The 23,339-nt window shown below is 40.9% G+C and overlaps 1 protein-coding gene across 2 annotated transcripts in view; it reads right to left on the bottom strand.

Moving 5' to 3' along the window:
- Window positions 1–7,165: 7,165 nt before the first annotated feature.
- LOC127651463 (male-specific lethal 3 homolog) overlaps window positions 7,166–23,339 on the bottom strand; it is a 34,262-nt gene continuing 18,088 nt past the window's right edge. The window contains exons 11-13 of one of the 2 annotated variants that reach the window (XM_052137305.1): window positions 15,208–15,307; window positions 13,916–14,000; window positions 7,166–9,522 (exon numbers count right to left, since the gene is read on the bottom strand). In XM_052137305.1, the coding sequence (XP_051993265.1) occupies window positions 9,435–9,522; window positions 13,916–14,000; window positions 15,208–15,307 (273 nt within the window). In that variant the 3' untranslated portion in view covers window positions 7,166–9,434. The remainder of the gene's footprint in view (window positions 9,523–13,915; window positions 14,001–15,207; window positions 15,308–23,339) is intronic. The other variant, XM_052137304.1, reaches the window with a different exon arrangement.

Here is a 23,339-nt window from a genome sequence, read left to right on the forward strand (position 1 = left end):
GGGGGCAAAGAGCACAAAAAGGGATTAGTGGTGGCTCTAATAGTTTGCCTGGATTTATAGCGGCCTCAGTGTGTTTTTATACGGGGTGAACTGTCAGGAATGTTCATCAAGCGACTTTATCAATAAGATATGACATTTCATTTAATGAAGGAAAACAAGAGAGGCAGATGCAGAAAAACATTTCACAGTAACATTTACAGTGTTCATAAACCGTCAAAAAAAGATATATTTATCTTTTTATGGTGATTTATAAATCAAGCTTTGTAACTGATCATTTATTAATACAGATTTGATTGAGCTCTGTTTAGCTCAAACACATATGCAAAACTTAAAGAATGTCACATGTTGTACATCAGACAACTAAAAGCTTAACACTTTGATTACCAAACCTCTCTTGTGGAGTAATAACAGATACAGTCAGCAACGCGCGTGTGTGTGTGTTTGTGTGTGAGTGAGTGTGTGTGTGAGTGTGTGTGTGAGTGTGTGTGTGTGTGTGTGTGAGTGTGTGTGTGTTTGTGTGTGAGTGAGTGTGTGTGTGAGTGTGTGTGTTTGTGTGTGAGTGAGTGTGTGTGAGTGTGTGTGTGTGTGTGTGTGTGAGTGAGTGTGTGTGTGAGTGTGTGTGTTTGTGTGTGAGTGAGTGTGTGTGTGTGTGTGTGAGTGAGTGTGTTTGTGTGTGAGTGAGTGTGTGTGTGAGTGTGTGTGTTTGTGTGTGAGTGAGTGTGAGTGAGTGTGTTTGTGTGAGTGAGTGAGTGTGTGTGTGTGTGTGTCTGTGTGTGAGTGTGTGGTGTGTGTGTGTGTGTGTGTTTGTGTGTGAGTGAGTGTGTGTGAGTGTGTGTGTGTGTGAGTGAGTGTGTTTGTGTGAGTGAGAGTGTGTTTGTGTCTGCGTGAGTGTGGGTGTTTGTGTGTGTGTGTTTGTGTGTGAGTGAGTGTGTGTGTTTGTGTGTGAGTGAGTGTGTGTTTGTGTCTGCGTGTGTGTGTGAGTGAGTGAGTGTGTGTTTGTGTCTGCGTGAGTGTGAGTGAGTGTGTGTTTGTGTCTGTGTGTGTGTGAGTGAGTGTGTGTTTGTGTCTGCGTGAGTGTGGGTGTTTGTGTGTGTGTGTGTGTGTGTGTGTGTGTTCTTCATGCTTTCGGAGTCCCAGACCTGCTGCTCATGATCATTAAGGACCTTCATGATGGCGAGCGGGCCCGGGTAAAACTAAGTGGCCAGGAGTCGGAGCCATTCCCTGTTCACCTTGGAGTGCGACAGGGATGTCCTCTGGCTCCCAAATTATTTAATATCTATTTCAAACACGTGGTTCGTGAAGCCTTTGATGGCTGTACCGGAGTTATAATGGGAGGTTGATCAATGCCCAGGTGCGGTCAAGGGATGCTCCCTATTGGTCAACCACATTATGTATGCTGATGATCTGGTGATTGCTCAGAGGAGGAGTTGGAGGCGCTGCTGATGAACCTGGAGCTTGCCACTAAGAGATGGGGCCTGACCATCAGCCCAACCAAAACTAAACACCTGCCTGGGTATTATGTACCATCGGACACTACACCACCACAGCTCCCAATTGGTGATGGGGCAGTTGTGGGGAGAGTGGAGTGTTTTCCATACCTGGGAAGTGTGCTTATGACCAGCTCCGGTTTGACAGCAGAGGTCTCACTCCGAATCAGTCGAGCAGCATTATCTTTTCATCGGTTGCGTAACGCTGTGTGGAAGCTACCCGGTTTGTCGCTCTGCACGAAGCTTCAGGTCATTCCCTCCCTTCTCTATGCTTGCGAAACGTGGACCCCCCTAATGGAACATCTTCGCCGGTTAGAAACATTTAGGCTGGCCTGCCTAAGATCCATCCTGGGTTTAACCAGGCTGGATTGTGTGAGGAGCTCACAAATCCTTGAAAGATGTGGACAAAGTCCCATCGGTGAGCTCCTCCGACAGGCAAGGTTGCATTGGCTGGGTCATGTAGACCGCATGCCCGGCCACCGTATGCCTAAACAGCTTTTGTTCGGCCGGATAGAGGGGGCTAAGCAGGCGTAGCACAGGCTGGAGAAGAGATGGAGTGATGTGGTACAGGAGGATGTGGAGCTGAGTGGACTTGCCGATGACTGGTACCAGCAGTGTCAAGATCGGCCTCTTTGGAGGAGGCTGGTGAAGGACGCTACTGGCCAGTTGGAGGCAGTCGCCCACCAACAATAACGGAGGGCAGAGGAGCGACGCTCACAACAACGAGCAGAGCGCCGGGTGGCTAAAGCACAGCAAGTTGGCACGGTAGGGCACACAGGTGGTCCATCACCCAGTCATCTCAGTCAGTCGACCCGTGTCACCTGTTGGATCTGTCCCGTGACCTCCTGCCAGTGGGCATTCAACACTTCACGTGGCCTTAACGTGCACATAGCCTGGCACAAGCATCGTGGTGACGTCACCGCCAACCGCGAATGGCGGTTGTTGTTGTATGTGTGAGTGTGTGTGCGAGTGTGTTTGTGTGTGAGTGAGTGTGTGTGTGTGTTGTATGTGTGAGTGAGTTTGAATGAGGTTTATTATTTGTCTATTATTTTTCCCTTACCAAAGTTGAAGCCTACTTGCATTAACCGCTGAGGCTGTAAATTGTAATAGAAAAAGAATTAAAGGTCTTCCACTGAAATCGCATCGTTCTTGTCACAGGTTTCACCTCTTAAATTTGAGCTATTTTGTGTGTACAATAATTAAAAATATCATTAATGTGTGGAAAAACAAAACATTTATGTTCATATTAAAATATATAAATAAAAGTGTTGATGATAAACAAAGTAGTTAAACTGTTTTATTTACTAATCAAATAACAAAACATTAATGTGAAAATTGTAAACATGAACTGTCCTGAGATCAGTGAACTGAAGTGGTCTTCTTATGGCTTCAATATTTGTCAGTTGGAAAGCGATTAAAAAGAATCTGTTTGGGGTTTTTTAGCTTGTCTGAAGTGCAAAAATAGATTTTCGTCATGTTTTTCGTAGTTATAATTGCTATAGCTATCATATTTTTCTCCCCATTTTGTCTGATAGGAATGAATGAGTAACTATGGTAACAGGGCTTTGCTTTCCTCCAGTGGGTGGGGCCTCCTTGACGACTGTATCTATCCACCTTTTCCTGAACATCCCTTTCCTGAAGTGTTCCACGATTCCATTGTTTTCAATTTCTAGTTTCCAGTGTTTTCGCTCACATCGGCATGTATTCTTAAAAGGTAATGTAATGTTTAAGGAATTACATTTGTAAAAACTATCAAAAAAACAACCCTAACCATAACTTCAAAGAGTTGAGATGCCCGTTTTTGGTTTTAGAGAAGGTGCCTCACCTGAGTGTGTAGATGGCATGAAGTGATGGTCCGAGCTGAGTTACGTTGATATCATACATGATTATGAGTTATGACAGTCAACAACAGCAGAAGTTCAGCCTGAAATGTATTTTAACACCAGGTAACCCTTAAATGTTTGTTGTTCTCCTCTGGATCACTTGATTTGGTAGTTTTTACTTGGTGTCTCGAGACCAGAAATACAAAACAGTCAATTAGAATCATCATGGCAGTGCCCAGTGTTTGCTCAGGAAAACTGTGGATAGTCCTTCACGCTAGCGCCATCCTTGATTTTAAACGTGAATGAAAACGAGGCTGTGAGGGAACTTACAGTCTCTTCAATGGCACGAATGGTCTAAAGCTGTTTAAAGCTCCTAGATCACATCTGATGTTCCACAGCTCATGTTGTCTGGAGTTCTTTGTCTAATGAATGTTCTTGGACAGATATTTGATCAATGTTTTGTCACTTTAAACTGCAGTTAAAAAAGTCTCTCCCTCTAAAGTCACTAAAGTCAATCCCTCACAGCCTCGTATTCATTCACGTTTAAAAATACATTCACATCTTTTGTAGCATTAAATATGATCTACATGATAAAAGCACTTTTCTATGTGCTTTGCACTGAGATATATATATATATATACATGGAAAATAATCATTATTATTATTAAACTATAATTATTAAAATTATTATTAAATAATTAAAAATAACTAAACTGGTGTGTTCAATATAATATTAGAACTGTTTTGCTGTGGTATTGAAATTGGTATCGAGAACCATGAAATTTCACTGGTATCGGTACTGACTACTGAAATTTGTGTACCGTGATAACACTAGATACATGTCATAAATTACATGATCGTGTGCCATTTAAATCCAGCGTATCAGTTTAATTTTAAACAGCTTTGCGTGTCTCTATAAAGAAATACACAATAACACAAAAACAGTTCAAAAAGGGAGTGAAGAGTGATTTCTCCAGCACTTTTCCTCACTCTGGAAGTGTATAGTTCTTTAATGGGGGACAGGGGGCACTAATAATCCTCTCAGCGGTCCAAACTGTCCTCTGTAGTCTTCTGATGTCCGATTTTGTAGCTGAACCAAACAGACAATTACTGAAGTGCAGAGGACAGACTCGATGATGGTGCGAGTAGAACTGTGTCAGCAGCACCTGTGGCAGGTTGAACTTCCTCATCTGGTGAAGGAAATACAACCTCTACTGAGCCTTCTTCACCCAGAGTCAATGTGGGTGTCCCACTTCAGATGTGAAGGTGTCCCACTGCTGCCACAGTGCTGTTCTGGATGGTGCAGGGGTCAGTGTTGGGGTGTTCCTCCTAAAGTCCACAATCATCTCCACTTTTTTCACCATCTGGGCCCTGCTTTCCTTTTTTTATTTCCAGAAGACATGGCACACCCCCTCTTCACAGATTTTAAGTGAAGATTGAGTAGCAGGAGGTGTTGATGTTTCTGCTGTCGGACATTGACCAGCGTGTCGGCTCGCCTCCCTCTCCTGCGTCTCATAGCACGCTTAAGCAACACAGCTGTACCTCCGACTAAAACGTCCAGCAAAACAACCAAATAGTCCAAAACTGGGAAGATTGTCTGGTATGTGTTGCTGAATGTTCAGCAGTTCGTCCCTAGTAAAAGTGATTGGAAAACGTTTATAAACATAGGACAAACAAACAAAAAAGAATTGGAGAAATCCACACCGAGGCTAACTCACTTGGGCTTTCAAGAACATTCCAGACTTTAAATAAATAATTATATGTGTAGGACGTTTGCATTGTAGGGATGTACACGCATATTTTAGATATCAAATCTGATTAAATGTCTAATGTTTACTCACTGAAATTAAATTATTTCCTATTAAGTCAATAGGGACATTGGAATGTGTGGGCATTGCAATATGGTGAAGCAGTGGCTTCACTGATATGACGTCATGAGCAGTTCTATATGTATGTCAGTGGTGCGATGTCTAGTGGAGATTTTTAAATGATCCTCAGCTAATTAATTTTCCTGTTTGTTTTGCAACCTGCGATATCGCTGTGAATTGACAGCTTACATATGTATAAGTTATATGAGACATGTATCCATTCAGTTTGTTGTTACGTGCCATCATAGACCAGTGTGCAACAAAGTCCCATTTAAGCAGTACTGCGGCTGAGCAGACGCGCATGAGCTCATGATGTTTAAAGTGCTCACGTGGTTTATTCTCCCGCTCTCTCCTCAACGCTTCCCTCACTTTAACTTTCTTTAACACCCTCTGTTTCAGCACAGTTGGGTTCTCACCATATTTTCAAAAGATTAAGTTGTTGTGGTATCTTGTATCCCAAAATAAATCTGTAAGGCAGTATTCCACTTGTGGTCTTTTTTTAACGGCATGCTCAACATGCAGCACACTTCAGAAACTGGACCAAAACAGTGCGTTACTGCCACCTATTGGACACTCCCAGTATAACAACAATAGAGATACCCAGAGGAACAACACCGAGTCACATGAAGAAGAAACTGTCTGTCATGTTATTAAACCAATCAGGTCAGAGTAAACTGCTCAAGGAAAACCTCATTTGATTGGTTACTAGAAGCAGGTAGACCCGCCTTCCCTCTCGCGCTTACAAAACTCTTTTCAGTGAGAAACTCGTGCAAAAGTGTGAGTGCAACAAAGGGAAAACGAAATCGTGTATATCGGATTATTTCAGGAGAATATTTATGACACAAACACACGTTATTTACAGGTTTGCAGTTGTTTATGTTATTTAATTTTGGCTTTCACAAATCTTGCTCTCCAGTAATGAATAATCATGAGACAGCACGTTCTCATAGGATAAGGCCACGCTGTCTCATTAATAATTATGAGACACTGATGACGCAATAATGCGTCACATACACTACATGCACCGCGTGTGGAGGCTGCGGCATCCAACACAACTCACCACACACCCCACCGAGAGCAAGAACTACATTATAGCGACCATGAGGAGGTTACCCCATGTGACTCTACCCTCCCTAGCAACTGGGCCAATTTGGTTGCTTAGGAGACCTGACTGGAGTCACTCAGCACGCCCCGGATTCAAACTCACGACTCCAGGTGTGATAGTCAGCGTCTTTACTGAGATACCCCCTTTACTATTAGAATAAAAAATAATGGATGATTTCTCTTCTGTCATGTGTAACGCACATATCTGGTAACATGTAGTTTAGTGTTTCATGACACTTTAACTTTGCATAAATCCAGTAATTTCTTCCTGTAAAGTGCTCATATATCTTCATATGAAGTGCATATTATATTAACCTTAATCAAAACTAAACATCTGGCTAACGAATGTTATATAACACAAACAATCCCTCTACATGAGAGTACAGAGGATATATATATATATATATATATATATATAAGACAAGTCATGTGATATATATAAAAGACAAACAAAACCTAAGGGAAGGGGCATCTGTCTATATATCAGCATTTCTTCACTATTTCAAGCCTTTCACCATTTTAATCCCATTCACACTTTTGTCTAGAAGTACAAATAAACTAGTATCTGAATTAATATGATGTCATGGAAACTACAGGTATAATAGTCACAGGTTAACACTTTATAACAAAATGTTCTTCATTTCTGTATGTTCTGCAGTCTCCTTTTAAAATGGTTACCAGTTGGAACAAAGTAAAAGAACCGGTAATGATGTTCTTTAATAATGTCAGGAATCTGCACTGAGCGGCGGCTGAAATAACAAAAAGCATTCTTGCAAATCTCGCTAGAGAAAACACCAACCAGGTCTAAAAAAACAACCCCCAAAAAAGTCACAAATTATCAGTTCATTTTTTTCCTGTGGTGCATTTATCAGAATATAAATCATAACAAGCATACAGTTAATTAAGTTATATATAATTTTAATTACAGATCAGCATCAAAACTGTATTAATGCATCAAATCTCACAATAATTCAGTGAATAATCAACTGAGAAATGAACTTTTACCTGTAATAATGTTTTCCTGGTATCTGGATTAGTCGTGCATGTATATGTAATAATTATACATAGTTGTTAAAAAGGTTTTTATTTACAGAATGGTTCATCTACAATGGGCACATGTCAAGCTCCCTTCAGGTTCAAAGCACGTTTCATTGTTTCGGGCAACAGGAAGTGATGTAGTTCCAGACATTTACGGTGATAAACCCTTTGCCCTTTAGTTTCATGAAAAATAACAAGAAGGAAATGAACCGGTTATAACCCATAAACCAGCGTTTCAAAATAACGTCTTCATTCCAAAACAATTGGAAATCACTTTGTTCCGGTTTTCGGTTACGTTCTGCTGAAATTCGATTCGGTTTCAGTTTTTGTTTTCATCCCTTGAGCATTTTTAGTCCCTGGTTTATATCCAAACCTATAAAATATAGTGTACTGTAGATCCTTAAAATATTTTTCCTTTACATGTGTCTTATTTATAGTCTCTGCATCCAGAGCCATGGAGTTCAAAACCAAAACCCTTCCCTCACTGCCCGTTTGGGACACTTGTGGGACATGAACCTGGCGGCTCACACATGCAATGTGAAGACATTTAAAGTTTCTGACTGTAATAAAGATTTTAAGCAACATCAACTAAATTTATGGCAGACCTTCAGACTGTTCTGATTAAGGTTGCCTTGACCTTTTAAACGGATTGTCTGCTCTGTGAATATTGTAAGTACAATAAAACCCCCACAGACTTGCATTGAAAGAATGCTTGTGAATTAAAGGGAAAAATGAAGATTCTTACATCTGTTTCTCACCCTAACCCTATCATATCACTTCAGAAGACATGGATTAAACCACTGCAGTCTTATGGATTACTTTTATGCTGCCTATGTGCTTTTTTGAGCTTCAAAGTTCTGGTCAGCATTCACTTGCTTTGTATGGACCAACAGAGCTGAAATATTCTTCTAAAAATCTTGATTTGTGTTCTGCAGAATAAAGAAAGTCACATATCTGGGATGGCACGATGGTGAATAAATGACGAGTGAATTTTCATTTTTTGGGGGGTAAACTGTCCCTTTAAAACTGTGAATGTAAAACAAATGTAAAATGTAAACAAACATATTTACATTTACCTTTAATCTGCTTTTTCTTTCACAATAATGACTGTAGTTTGAGTCTGTTATTTGAAAAAGACGTTGCTGGGATTTTGGAGAATTTCAATGCACATCTATTTTTACTTTATTCAATCCTGTGTAAGTCAGTCACAGATCAGCATTTTCCTTAAAACTACAGTACCTGATGAGATGGGTCTAATTACACCAGCTTGGTGTGTTCAGGTTTGCTGACATGCCTTTGGACGATAGGATTTAGAAGAGAAGTTTTGTGACTGATGTTAGAAATATGTCTGAAATTGCTTAAAATCCCTTTAAAGTTTAAGTGTCACCATAATGACACACTTTAAAGATCATCGATAATCTACAAATAAGAGAGACATGTCTACAATATTTCCAACAGCAGTTCTTTTGTGCATGCTTTAAGACAGAAACAAAAAGGTGAACGCAAATAAACAAATATACAGTTACAAGAAGAAATGGGAATAATGTACATGCCAGCCCTTTCCTATTTTCTTATGATTAAAAAAGAAATTAAATCTATTAACATTGAGGGCTTTATACACAGGAAATTACAAGTTTAAAAAAATAATGAAACCACAATAATTCTATGTAGTAGGAACAAACTTGTAATAAAAGTCTCTTGCACAGTTGCTGAAGCACATATAGAAGGAAAAGAGAAAAAGAGCTGCTGATGCAGAATGGGGAGGACAAAAACAGTCCGCTTTTCTTTTATAGAAGAAAAACCAGCGAAGCACAAGCTTGAAGCGATGGTGGCTTCCCTCTATCCTATAGAATAGCCAAAAAATTAGAAACGGACATCCATTGTTTTAACACCGAATCAAAAAATGCTTTAAGAAAAAAAGCATTAAAAAAACCCTTTGTAAATTGCACAACACAGTAATGCAAGTTTCTCATCAATGGTAAACAGGTTCAGTTAGAAATGGACCGGTGGAAATGGTCCAAGGAAACGAACAGGATCCACAGGCAAAAAGAAAAGGCACAGAAGCAAAACTTTGGGGGAGCGCAGCAAATCTCCATTAGCGGCTCTTAGTCGACTCAACGTGGCTTCATGTTGTAATGTGCTTCAGATGCAGACACATACACAGATTCTGGAAAGAAGTCCTCATTAAACTCTGCCAAAAACCTAAGATGAAAACAAAATATGTGAACTTAATTGACTTAAAGTAGAATGGCGCGGATAATGCATACTAAGTTTCTTAATGATATGCCAATGCATTTGTAAAATATAGCATTTTGCAACAAAATTCAAAATGGCTGACACCCAATATGGCCAACATAGCAAAAGTGGGTATCATACGACTCCGTATGCCCCAAGGAATCTGAAGAGACCAGTCTTATGATTTTTGGCCAAAATATTTGAAGATATGCCATTTTACATATCTTGACCACTAGGTGGCGATGTGTTAAAATGTGCAGGTACCGTCAAGTCATGAAGGCTATGACATACACCGATCAGCCACAACATTAAAACCACCTGCATAACACTGTCAGCAGCCATATCAGCTCTCGCCTGGTGGCACACTAAAGCTAAGCAGGGTTGAGCCTGGCCAGTACCCGGATGGGAGACCTACTGGGAAAAACAAAGGTTGCTGCTGGAAGTGGTATTAAGGAGGCTAGCAGGGGGTGTTCACCCTGCAGTCTGTGTGGGTCCTAATGCCCCAATGTAGTGACGGGACACTATACTGTAAAAAAAGTACTCTCTCGTAAAACGAGGTCCTGACTTTCTGTGGTCACTAAAAATCCAAGGGCACTTCTTGTAAACAGTAGGGATATAACCCTGGTGTTCAGGCCATAATTCCTCCCACTGGCCCTTATCTATCATGGCCTCCTAATAATCCCCATCCCTGAGATGGCTACATCACTCTAGTCTCCTCTCCACCAGTAGCTGGTGTGTGGTGTGTGGTGGGCGTTCTGGCGCACAATGGCTGCTGTTGCAGCATCCACAGGTGGTGGAGGAGATTCCCCCTATACTATGTAAAAGTGCTTTGAGTGCCTAGAAAAGCACTATAACAAATGTAATAAATTATCATTAATGATTAACATTGTGTAGGGTGCCGCTAATACAGCGCCAACCCACATCTAAGAACAGCATTCAGAGATGATATTCTGCTCAGCACAATTGTACAGAGCAGTTATCTGAGTTACTGTAGACTTTCTGTCAGCTTAAACCAGTCTGACCATTCTCTGTTGACCTCTCATCAACAAGTGTTTCATACACAGAACTGCACCTCACTGGATGTGTTTTGTGTGTTTAACACCATTCTGAGTAAATTCTAGAGACTGTTGTGTGTGAAAATCCCAGAAATACTCAAACCAGCCCGTCTGACACCAACAATCATTCATGTGATTATCTAATCAGCCAATCGTGTGACAGCAGTGCAGTACATAAAATCATGCAGATACAGGTCAGGAGCTTCAGTTAATGTTCACATCAACCATCAGAATGGGGAAAAATTTATTTGGAGAGTGGCATGATAGAAGTTTACATACATCTTACCCAAATACATTTAAACTCAGTTTTTCACAATTCCTGACATTTAATTGTAGAAACCATTTCCTGTCTTAGGTCAGTTTGGATCACGACTATTATTCTGACATTTCACATTCTTAAAATAAAGTCAAGAGAAGGATTTATTTCAGCTTTTATTTCTTTCATCACATTCCCAGTGGGTCAGAAGTTTACACACACTTTGTCAGTATTTGGCAGCATTGCCTTTAAATTGTTTAACTTGGGTCAAATATTTCGGGTTTCCTTCCATAAGCTTCTCACAATAAGTTGCTGGAATTTTGTCCCATTCCTCCAGATAGAACTGGAGTAACTGAGTCAGGTTTGTCGGCCTCCTTGACTTTTGGAGGTCCACAATAGTTTTACTGAGGTCTTGGCTGATTTCTTTTGATTTTCCCATGATGTCAAGCAAAGAGGCACGGAGTTTGAAGGCCTTAAAAATACATCCACAGGTACACCTCCAATTCAGTACACCTCCTATCAGAAGCTAATTGGCTAATTTTCCAAGCTGCTTAAAGGCACAGTTAACTTAGTGTATGTAAACTTCTGACCCACTGGAATTGTGATATAGTCAATTAACTCTTTCCCCGCCAAACAACGAAATTTTCCGTGTTTTATGAAAAACGCTTCCCCGCCAAACACAGAATTTTCGGGGTTTCCGTGTTTTAGGTGTTATACGGTAAGGAAGACCCCTGCGCATGTTTTGAAAGAGTACGCAACTCTTTGATCAAAGAAACAGACTGCGATCGTCTCAAACATGAAGAAGTGGAGTATGAGAAGCTCAAAATATCAGACATAAACATGCCTTTTTCTCAGCTTTTTGTCTGAAATGTTGTTTTTTGACAAAACCTACCTCTGTTCAAGTCGCAATAAAAAAAAGAACAAATGAAGATAAAATAAAATCGTTTTTTTTTTTGCCTAAAAGCAGAGGCCCAGATCTTTATTGTGATATATAGCATCTTCATACATTCATGGAAGAAAATATTCTGCGGGCCATAAAAGTTTAGGGAAAATCAGTCAAAAACCCTGGCGGTGGCTGGCAACTTTTTTTTAAAAACGCTGGCGGGGAAAGAGTTAAAAGTGAAACAATCGGTCTGTAAACAACTGTTGGGATAATAACTTGTGTCGTGCACAAAGTAGATGTCCTAAACGACTCGCCAAAACTACAGTGTGCTAATATAATATCTGTGGAGTTTTAATGACTTGGTGTATGTAAACTTCTGACTTTAATTTTAGTAAAGATTCTAATACGTTATTTAATATGAAACTAAATCATTTCCGGTCAAATTATCAGTTACTGTGACTACTGTAAAATCGTGAAACAGTTTTGTATAATGTGTAGTAATAAATATCTTTATTTTGGCGCATAGCACAGTGTTGTTTGTTCCACCTCACTGCTGTTTATAATGTCGGGCTTCCTGTTTGAGCGGTTAGACTTCCTTCATAGCGATTTAAACTAGAAAACTATCACTAGAATACATCGTAGATATGATCGATTGCGCCAGAGATACAGTAGCGCATCGCACCCTGTGTTTCATGAAGTCACAAGCGAAATGCAACAAAGATCCATTTACAGCTTATAAACTCTAAAAGATTTTTTCTCAGGCATTTTATTTGATATTAATTTGACATGTAAGTGAAATAATGTTTTTATTTTACTCACAAACGTTCCGATCACAATGATTTAACCGTATGTATACAGTACATAACTCTAATTTGCTAATAAAAAGCGCCGGTAAGAGTTGATTATATTGCATATATTCATTGTAACGTCTTTTAAAACGACACACAGTTTGTGTTATTGAGGCAAGTAGTTATTCAATTTGTTTTTCAGCTTGGAACATCAAAAGTATGTCAATATATTTGTGTTATTAAGCGACGAGCAAGCATACAGTAATTTCATCATTTATTTTCAGGCAACAGGTATAATCAATAATACATTTCAACATATTCAAATACTTTGAGCTCATTTTTGGTCCTACAATAATTACATTTTGAATCCATGCCATGAAGTGACATAACTTTTTATTTATTTATAAAACATATAGTTAGCATGTTGGCTGTGTATTCTCAGAATGAAGCTGACACACACAGAACTATAAATGCATATCAACGCCACTACACAGATCATATGCTGTAGATTCCACGCACAAGTATAAATCAGCCAGTACTCGTCGATTATTCACTAGGGATTGGCCAATAATAAGTTTATCAATGATTTTGTCTGATATTTACACTTTTCTGCTTATTCTGTGAGTTTTTTTATATATCAAGTCTACTGACCCGGGACCCACTAGGGGGCCTCAGCAAACATTCAAAGGGACCTCAAGATGACTTATTTTAAATAAGTTGTATAAATTAGATTATTATAAATCAAACTTAAAAATGCTAAAAACCTCTAAAAATCCAGATGAAAACCATGTTAACATGACCCTAACATAACCTTTCAATTACCATTTATATTTAAAATCAAACAGTTCTTGAAACTTCTGGAATCACAAAATTAATTGTGATGATTTCAAATATTGACATTCCTAGTTTCTGTTAATAAAGTTGTGTCATCATTGCAGCAGAAGTACCAAAATAACTCTCATGTTAGCCTACATGGGGGACCTTTGAATATTGTTTCGGACAATGAGGGGCCTTGGAGTTAACTATACAATGTGCATATACATTAAAGCAATATGACAAGAGCAAGAGTGCTGTTGGCCCCATATCATACATATATATAAAAAGGGTTATACATATAATTGTTTTTTTTTTCCTGAAATAGATGCCTGCAGCACCCCCCCCTCCCCCTGTTAAACAGGTGACGAATCTTGTAATTTTTGGTCTTGATTCACTTGCATTGTATGGACAAACAGACTTCAGATGTTCATATGTGTTCTGCTGAAGAAAGTCATACTAGTTTGAGACGACATAAGGGTGAGTAAAGGATGAGAAAATTGTCAATGTTGTGTAAAGTATTCCTGTAAGGTCGGATGCATGCAATATTTAGAGAGGTCTGTACCTCAGGAAAAGCTCGAAGTGTTTCACCAGTGCCCTCAGGTTCTTTTCTGGTATGTGCATCTTCCCCAGGATTTCTGGAAGTTTCACTAAAACAAGACACACATAAACAATCAGGCCTTTAGCAGTGCTACTCAACACATTGGCCCTAGAGCAATCTTTATAAATTAAACATTAACCCTTCATACACTGAAGAGAGCCGAAATGTTTTTTTTATGTCCCTGCTGCTGCTTTTAGAGAATGAAGAACTAATTTTTCTTAAAGATATTTCAGAGTGCAGATCTTTACTTGAATTAAAGAAAATAAATCTAAGTATACCCAGAGATTATTTGGCAGTGACGGGCCACTTCTTAGACTTAATGGGAGAAATTGGAACGGTCAACGGATGTAGAAAGGAAGTCCCGCCTTACAGGTAAAAGAGCCAATCACCTTTCAGATACAGACATCGCCTGTCAATCAAGTCGAGAACGCAAATGCGCATTAACTGTACAAGCTGGGAAAATTGCTTTTTTCATCATAATATGAGGTAAAGAATCACAATTTACGACAGCAGTGTAGTCAGATTTTTCTGCTGATTTGATATATGCTCATGCTTGTTTACTGGCCGCTGGCTTGAGTTTTTACATGTCAACGGTTAGGGTTAGGTATTAGGGTTAGGTAATTAGGTTAGGGTTAGGTAAAAATGGCGAATTGTGGTTGTTTGAAGCATTTCATGTCTGAATGCTTCCATTAAAAGCATCAGGTGGAAAGGGAGATGTTTTAATGTAGACATTTTCAAAAGGTATCTTGGGATGTACAACACGAACAAGTGTTACTCAGTATTTATATTAAGTGTATTTTGATTTGTAGGCAAACACCACAATGTTCTTGACTCAGTGGAAAAGTGGGCCGGTACTGAGATCAGTTCCATCAGTTCAGTTTCCATGGTAACCAACTCTGACATAAGCAGCAGCAAGATAGAAAGGTGTGCGTGTGTGTTAAATGAAGACTATTTATTTTTTAAAGGGACAAGCCGTTCAGTATGTTCCACCCTAACTTCCTGTTTCAGAAGCAAATAAGTCAAAACACCAAATAGAACTAAAAATAAATGTGATAGAAAGTGACTAATTGAATAAACAACTGTGAGAATTGTTACACGTCTTATTTTTAGGAGATACATAAATAGCATGTTTAGCATCCACAGCCCTATGCAGTCTTCAAGGCCGCTGAGCTTTCTAAAGTTGAGTTGCCCTGCACTAAAGAAAGCCGTAAACATGCAGAAGCTCTTTTAAATAGAAGCAAGAAGTAGATATTCACCAAAGAGCCGAAGCAGGTGCTGAGAGCCGTAGAGGTAAGATGGAGGGGGGGGCTGGTCATGCTGAGGGTAGTTATCTGGTGTCAATCTCCAGCTCAAAACCTACAGACAATCACAAATCAGCAAGTCAATCTAATCTAGTTAATTCTACACATATGGTGACAGCATTTCAGGTGTAGCCATTTCATCTCTATCAGAGCAAACATGGACAGTGAACAGATAACTAATCGGTTAAAACGTAGCTGAGAGCAGGAAATACAGGGCCAAGAGTACAAAATCATCACCTGAGATGCAGTTTTAAAAGTTATAATTACAATTACTTTAACCAAAATTACTCCAAACGTTAGACCAGCGTTTCTCAACGGGGGCGGTAGTGTTGGGGGGCGGTGTGAACGAGGCAGCAGAGAGGGGGGCGCTCAGGCACAAATGGGGGGCGTTACTCAGAGGTACTCAACAGGCGGCCTGCACAAAAATCTTTTCAGCTCTTCTCCTTAGCCTATGTCTTCATCTTGCTCGGATTACTGCTGCCACTTCACCAGGAGGATATGCCAGGAGAGCCGCTTCCTAAGTTACACATGCTTTTAAGAGGCGGAGAATTTTCAGCGCAAAATAGAGGCGCGCTTTCATCGGCTTTTTCTGTACATAACGCGGAATACATAATTAGGTGCAGTTTACACTTCCCCTCCCATCTATTTATGTGACACTCCCACTTTCCCCTTGTCCATCCCATGAATGCATATGCATGACAAGAAAAGCGCATTTGCCATTTTCAATTGCGACAGGCAATCTGCGCTTTCATCTCGGTGCGTCCCGTTCGTACATACCTCGCCATGGTTTTATGCGCTCTTTGCGAAACAAATACGCCTGATGTGGGCGCAAAAGCGTTAGTACATCTGGCCCTGAGAATTTTCATTGTAATGTGATGATCGGGTGCGGATATCTAATCGGAGAAAATCATTGGTGATGGTGAGTTTGTTTTTAACAGCTGATTCTGGTGACGTTAGAGCTGATCCGCGCATCTCTAATCTGCAATGTGTAATTGGCCGATGGGAATAATAAAGTCATAATAATATAAATATTGATTTTATATTAGATGTCTTTTTGCAGTTATTCACCTAGTATAATAATAGTAACTTAAGTTCTCTCCCTCGTGTCCCGCAAAATCAGGTCTGCTGACCTGCAACAGAGCAATAGCCAGGTGGTCACCCTACGTTACTCACTGTTATTCATCACAACGTTTAAGCCTCTGACAACTCATACAATGTTCATTTGAATGTAAAATAAAATTATGTCTGTGCAAATTAATGAATTCATATTTAAATGTTGCTAATAACCCACTCGGCTAGTTACCGGCAAATAATCTCCATAGCAACGCCTAAAAACAAATGCCGCAGCCGGCAGCTGTCAGAGTGGTAGAAAGAATGTGTCCAATCAAAATGTACACAAGTTTCGTGGTTTTTAATGTGTCCAATCAAAATGCACACAAGCACAATTACATAGGCTAAAACAATTTTGATATCAAAACACATTTAAACATCATGGCGGAAAACAAGAAGTGCAGACAGTATAGTGTTGAGTACATTAGGTATGGCTTTATTCCCTCACCAATGAACATCCAGCTCCCAATGTGCCTGCTTTGCCAGCAGGTTTTCTCTAACGAGGCAATGAAACCGTCCCGTCTAAAAGGAGCACCTAACTAAAATTCACCCCGATAAGGCATCCAAGGATGCTGCGTATTTCCAGAAACTCAAGGAGCAACTTTCAAAACAGTCCATCTCCAAGATGTTCGCTAGGAAGGTAAACCAGACAGAGAGTGGGTTACTGGCCTCCTATAACATCTCTCTCTTGATAGCGAAGTCGGGGTTGCCATTTACAGTGGGGGAGAAGCTGGTTATCCCAGCGATTAAAGAGGCCATCTCCACCATCATGGAGAGAGACCCATCGCCAGTGATGCAGGCCATCCCGCTCAGCAATGACAGTGTGGCTCGGAGAATAAATGAGATGCCGCTGGATACAGAGCAGCAGTTGTGTGCCACACTGCGTGAAAATCCATTCAGTATCCAGCTGGATGAAACCACGACAATAGATAATAATGTTCTGCTGATGGCGTATGTGCGTTATATGTCTGAGAGAGATGTGGCCGAGGACGTTTTGTTTGCCAAATATCTCTTCACTGACACACGAGGGGAGACGATCTTCAGGGCTCTGAGTGACTACCTGCTGGAGAACTCTATTCCGATCGCCAACATCCTCGCCTGTGCCACAGATTGAGCTCCCGCTATGGTTGGCAGGTACCGTGGCTTCGCAACTTTGTTAAAGGAGCGTGTGCCGCAGGTGTTAACAGTGCACTGCATGTTGCACCGTCACAATTTAGTGGCCAAAAATATAAGTCCTTCTCTCCACCAGTCTCTGAACATCGCTGTCAGGGCCATAAACAAAATTAAGGCCCATGCTCTGAACGACCGGATCTTCAGGCAGCTGTGCGAGGAGAACGATGAAGCGTTTCAGCGCTTGCTGCTCCACACCGAGGTACGCTGGCTATCCAAGGGCAACTGTCTGGCTAGGCTGTGTGAGTTGTTCACAAGTGTCCTGGAGTTTCTTGCGGTGCCGACACAGCTCTAAGGGACACGCTGTGGTCCTGTCGCGGTGACATCTTTTACCTGGCAGATTTCTTCGGAAGATGAATGAAGTGTCACTCAAGCTCCAGGGAGATGCCGTGACACTGGTCCATTCAAAGGCCACCATCTGCAGTTTCCTCGCCAAGCTGGAGCTGTACAAACAAAATTTGAGCAGAGCCAATTTAATAATTTCCCTCAGCTGGCCAAGGTAGCCTATTATTATTAGTAGTAGTAGTATTATTAGGTATATTTTAATTTACAAAGGCAGCCTAAAAATAATCTCAGTAACGTTAACTGCCTTTCTGTACTTACATTCAGGTGGTTGATGAGCTGACCGACAACCACCTGCTGCGTTACACCGATCACTTGAGAGCAGTGAAGGCGGACATGGAGATCCGTTTCAGGGACCTTGACCAATTAGATGTCCCTGAGTGGGTGATGGAGCCATTTCAAGTGGATGTGTCCAGGAGTGAGGACAAATTCAAGAAACTCTCATCGACCTCCAAAATGATGAGGAGGCCAAGTCAACCTTTCGGACCTGTGGCTGGCGTGTCATGTGGGCCACGCATGGTCAGCGTTTCCCTCTTTTGTGGAAGAGGATTCGTCTTCTGCTCCTTGCTTTTCCGACGTCATACCTTGTTGAGCAGGGGTTCAGTCAAGCTTTGCACATGCAGACGAAGTACCGCAGCCGTCTCAATTTGGTTACCTCAGGCGCACTCCGGCTCAAGCTGACATCATTGTGTCCTGATGTTAAAAAGTTGGCTGCCAATCACCAAGCTCAGGGCTCACACTAATGACCGTAATTAATTTAAAAAAGTGGCTGTTTTTGACGTCGTTTTTCTTCGGTTCAGTTCAGGTGGCCGAGCTGTTGTCGATCTTTGTTCGATCATTTGAAATCAAATGACCGTTTGTAGGCTATTCAAATTTGAAGCCTAGTATATATTGCCTAATTGAGTGCTTGAACGACCACTGCTTTTTCATTGGCCATTTAGGTTAGTTACGTTATTGTTCACGTGATTGGTTCATCTTAAAAAAATTTGTGTGTGAGCCTGAATTTGTTTGAATTTCTAAATACATTTGCAATACCTTTCAAACAATCCATGTGTTTTTGCATTTTTTTCCAAACACAATATTACTCAACTTGAGGCATTTACATGTAGTTTAAATACAATAAGAAACTTCTGTTTCAGTTTTTTTTTTTGACCAAAAACTCAGGTATCAGTGTTGCAATTGTTTGGCTGTAATAGTATTTCTGAAGTGTTTTTGTTTTTTTTAGGGGGGGGGGTGCGTTAAGAGGATCATGAAGAGGTCAGGGGGGCATTTGTTCAAAAAAAGGTTGAGAACCACTGCGTTCGACCAATAAATTGTGTTGCCAAATTGATATGGTGTGGTCAGGGTTATTTGCCAATGCCGAGATACAGCCTCCGAACCTGTTTAGCATCTTGCCTAGGTTTGGGAATCATTACCATTCCGGTTCCGATTCCTCAAAGATTCTGTCAATTATTTGGGGAATCCAACTGTACCAGAAGCACATATGTTTTGCACTGTAAAACGAGCCGGCTCGAGACTCGTTCGATCAGGATTTAAATATACTGGTGGGTCTGTGTGTTTTACGCTGTAGAGTCTGTCGAGGACCGCGCTGCTGCAGAGATGTGCTGCTGGAAACACTGTCAGAGTAATTCAGGATGCTGTTCCTGCCACATCTGGGGAAAACTGCTCGCTGGAGAACCGTTAACGGAACCGTAAGTCACGAAGATCATACGATTCTGGTATTCATTTATACAGTCATGTCCATAAATATTGGGACATCGACACAATTCTAATCTTTTTGGCTCTATACACCACCACAATGGATTTGAAATGAAATGAACAAGATATGCTTTAACTGCAGACTTTCAGCTTTAATTTGAGTGTATATACATCCAAATCAGGTGAACAGTGCGAACCCACATTTTAAGGGACCAAAAGTAATGGGACAGATTAACAATCATAAATCAAACTTTCACTTTTTAATACTTGGTTGCAAATCCTTTGCAGTCAATTACAGCCTGAAGTCTGGAACGCATAGACATCACCAGACGCTGGGTTTCATCCCTGGTGATGCTCTGCCAGGCCTCTACTGCAACTGTATTCAGTTCCTGCTTGTTCTTGGGGCATTTTCCCTTCAGTTTTGTCTTCAGCAAGTGAAATGCATGCTCAATCGGATTCAGGTCAGGTGATTGACTTGGCCATTGCATAACATTCCACTTCTTTCCCTTAAAAAACTCTTTGGTTGCTTTCGCAATATGCTTCGGTCATTGTCCATCTGTACTGTGAAGCGCCAATGAGTTCTGAAGCATTTGGCTGAATATGAGCAGATAATATTGCCCGAAACACTTCAGAATTCATCCTGCTGCTTTTGTCAGCAGTCACATGATCAATAAATACAAGAGAACCAGTTCCATTGGCAGCCATACATGCCCACGCCATGACACTACCACCACCATGCTTCACTGATGAGGTGGTATGCTTTGGATCATGAGCAGTTCCTTTCCTTCTCCATACTCTTCTCTTCCCATCACTCTGGTACAAGTTGATCTTTGACTCATCTGTCCGTAGGATGTTGTTCCAGAACTGTGAAGGCCTTTGTAGATGTTGTTTGGCAAACTCTAATCTGGCCTTCCTGTTTTTGAGGCTCACCAATGGTTTACATCTTGTGGTGAACCCTCTGTATTCACTCTGGTGAAGTCTTCTCTTGATGGTTGACTTTGACACACATACACCTACCTCCTGGAGAGTGTTCTTGATCTGGCCAACTGTTGTGAAGGGTGTTTTCTTCACCAGGGAAAGAATTCTTCGGTCATCCACCACAGTTGTTTTCCGTGGTCTTCCGGGTCTTTTGGTGTTGTTGAGCTCACCGGTGCGTTCTTTCTTTTTAAGAATGCTCCAAACAGTTGATTTGGCCACACCTAATGTTTTGCGATCTCTCTGATGGGTTTGTTTTGATTTTTCAGCCTAATGATGGCTTGCTTCAGTGATAGTGACAGCTCTTTGGATCTCATATTGAGAGTTGACAGCAACAGATTCCAAATGCAAATAGCACACTTGAAATGAACTCTGGACCTTTTATCTGCTCCTTGTAAATGTGATAATGAGGGAATAACACACACCTGGCCATGGAACAGCTGAGCAGCCAATTGTCCCATTACTTTTGGTCCCTTAAAAAGTGAGAGGCACATATACAAACTGTTGTAATTCCTACAACGTTCACCTGATTTGGATGTAACTACTCTCAAATTAAAGCTGAAAGTCTGCGGTTAAAGCACATCTTGTTCGTTTCATTTCAAATCCATTGTGGTGGTGTATAGAGCCAAAAAGATTAGAATTGTGTCAATGTCCCAATATTTATGGAATGGAACTGGTTCTGAACTCGGTTCCTAACCCTAATGTTGCATCAAATATGTTGATCCGTTACACAAGAACAGTGGTCCATCAAAAAGCTCAACTTTTTGCAAAAATAAATAAATAAATAAACTATTTTGGTGTCAAACTTGGACAACACACAATTCATGAAGATGTGTCAACTATTAATTAGTCAACTAAAAAGTAACTTCAGCATGACTGAAATACCAAAGTTCAATTCATTATAGAAACATTGGCATGCAAGGAAAAGGCACATAAATGAAACAAAGTGAACCACACATTGTGTAAATGTAAAATTAATTAAAACATAATTTAAAGTAACTTGGATGTTCAGAAATAATATAAAATAATAAAACATACAAATATGAAATACTTAGCCAATGTAGAGTATTACATTTTATCTAAACCAAGTCTTTCTAGAAAGTTATCTAATAACTCGTCAAGTTTATCAAGAAAGTACACATTACTAGTATAACATAACATTACATAGTCCATACATTACAACATTTTTAGTCTAAAGTTTCCAGTTTAGATTAGGCAATGAATTTGCCATATGGCAGTAAAAAAAAGGACACGGAAAATGGGAAAAAAAGACTGTGAAACCGCCAGGGGGTCTGGATATCTCAGTGAGTATTGACGCTGACTACCACACCTGTAGTCGTGAGTTTGAATCCAGGGCGTGCTGAGTGACTCCAGCCATGTTTCCTAGGCAACCAAATTGTCCCGGTTGCTAGGGAGGGTAGAGTCACATGGGGTAACCTCCTCGTGGTCGCTATAATGTGGTTCTCGGTGGGGCGTGTGGCGAGTTGTGCGTGGATGCTGCGGAGAATAGCGTGAAGCCTCCACACACTCCGTCTCTACGGTAACGCGCTCAACAAGTCACGTGATAAGATGCGCGGTCTGATGGTCTCAGACGTGGAGACAATCAGTCCAATTTACTTATGCTGAAGCTGCATGTAAGTATCTCTACTTCAGTGTGTTCAAAATTAGCTTGAACCCTTACAGAGAAGAATAAATGAAGTTGTGTGATAGGTTGTGGACCCTCTCTAGATCACCCTGCCAGTCATTCTCCCGTACCTCAGTATTGTTGCTAATCTTACTGAAAAAGAATACTAGATCCATCTGCTATCGTTTTTTCTTTATTTTGATGTTTCTTAATGACATGCATGACAAGATTCAAGCAAGGGGTAGCCTTACCCCTGCGACAATTCCAGAGGATGCAAGTGTTGATGGCTGCCACTGTCGCCCCTTTGGGATTGTTACATATGAGACCTCTGCAGTGCTTCGTCAACTTGGCAGTACCTCGTCCCGCGGCTTATGACTTCTAGTGACGTGCCACTCTGCTCCCCCGCTGGCTATTTGATGAAAGCACTTGTTTTACCAGAAGAAGTGACCAGATGCAAAATTGTCAGGACATATACATCAAAGTCAGGATGGGGTGCCCTGTGTGACAGTTATCTGTTCTTTGGTACCTGGACAGGCATGTTAATGACGTGGTACAAAAATCGCCTGGAACTGCTGACAGCCCTCTTGGCTCTGAGAGCTTTTGGGCAGAGGAGCAAAGATTTCACTTTCTAATCTGCATGGACATCACATGGATGTGGCGTACATACATTTCCAAGGGGGAAGAGAGATCATGCTCGATGTTGGCTCTGGTGCGATGGGTTCTTCACGAGAGTGAGTGCCATCTCCTGTCGAACGCCCCTGGTCAGTTGAACTACGGTGTAGACTGCTCTTGCATCAGGGAATCACACCGGGGGAATGGGGACTTTATCCTCAGACAGTTCAGAGGATTTAGCAGGAATTCAGGGAATCCAAGGGGAACCCATTTACCTTCACAAGACGGTATTTACTTTTTTTCTATGACGGTATTTCTACTTTTTTATGCATTTGGCAGACGCTTTTATCCAAAGTGACTTACAGTGCACTTATTACAGGGACAATCCCCCCGGAGCAACCTGGAGTTAAGTGTCTTACTCAAGGACACAATGGTGGTGGCTGTGGGGATCAAACCAGCAACCTTCTGCTTACCAGTTATGTGCTTTATCCCACTACACCACCACCACACTACACCACTCTCACTGGTATTCTTTAACTCAAGCTCTGCTGGGCTT

This window comes from Xyrauchen texanus, chromosome 11, assembly GCF_025860055.1.
Source record: "Xyrauchen texanus isolate HMW12.3.18 chromosome 11, RBS_HiC_50CHRs, whole genome shotgun sequence".
NCBI classification, from domain to species: Eukaryota; Metazoa; Chordata; class Actinopteri; order Cypriniformes; family Catostomidae; genus Xyrauchen; species Xyrauchen texanus.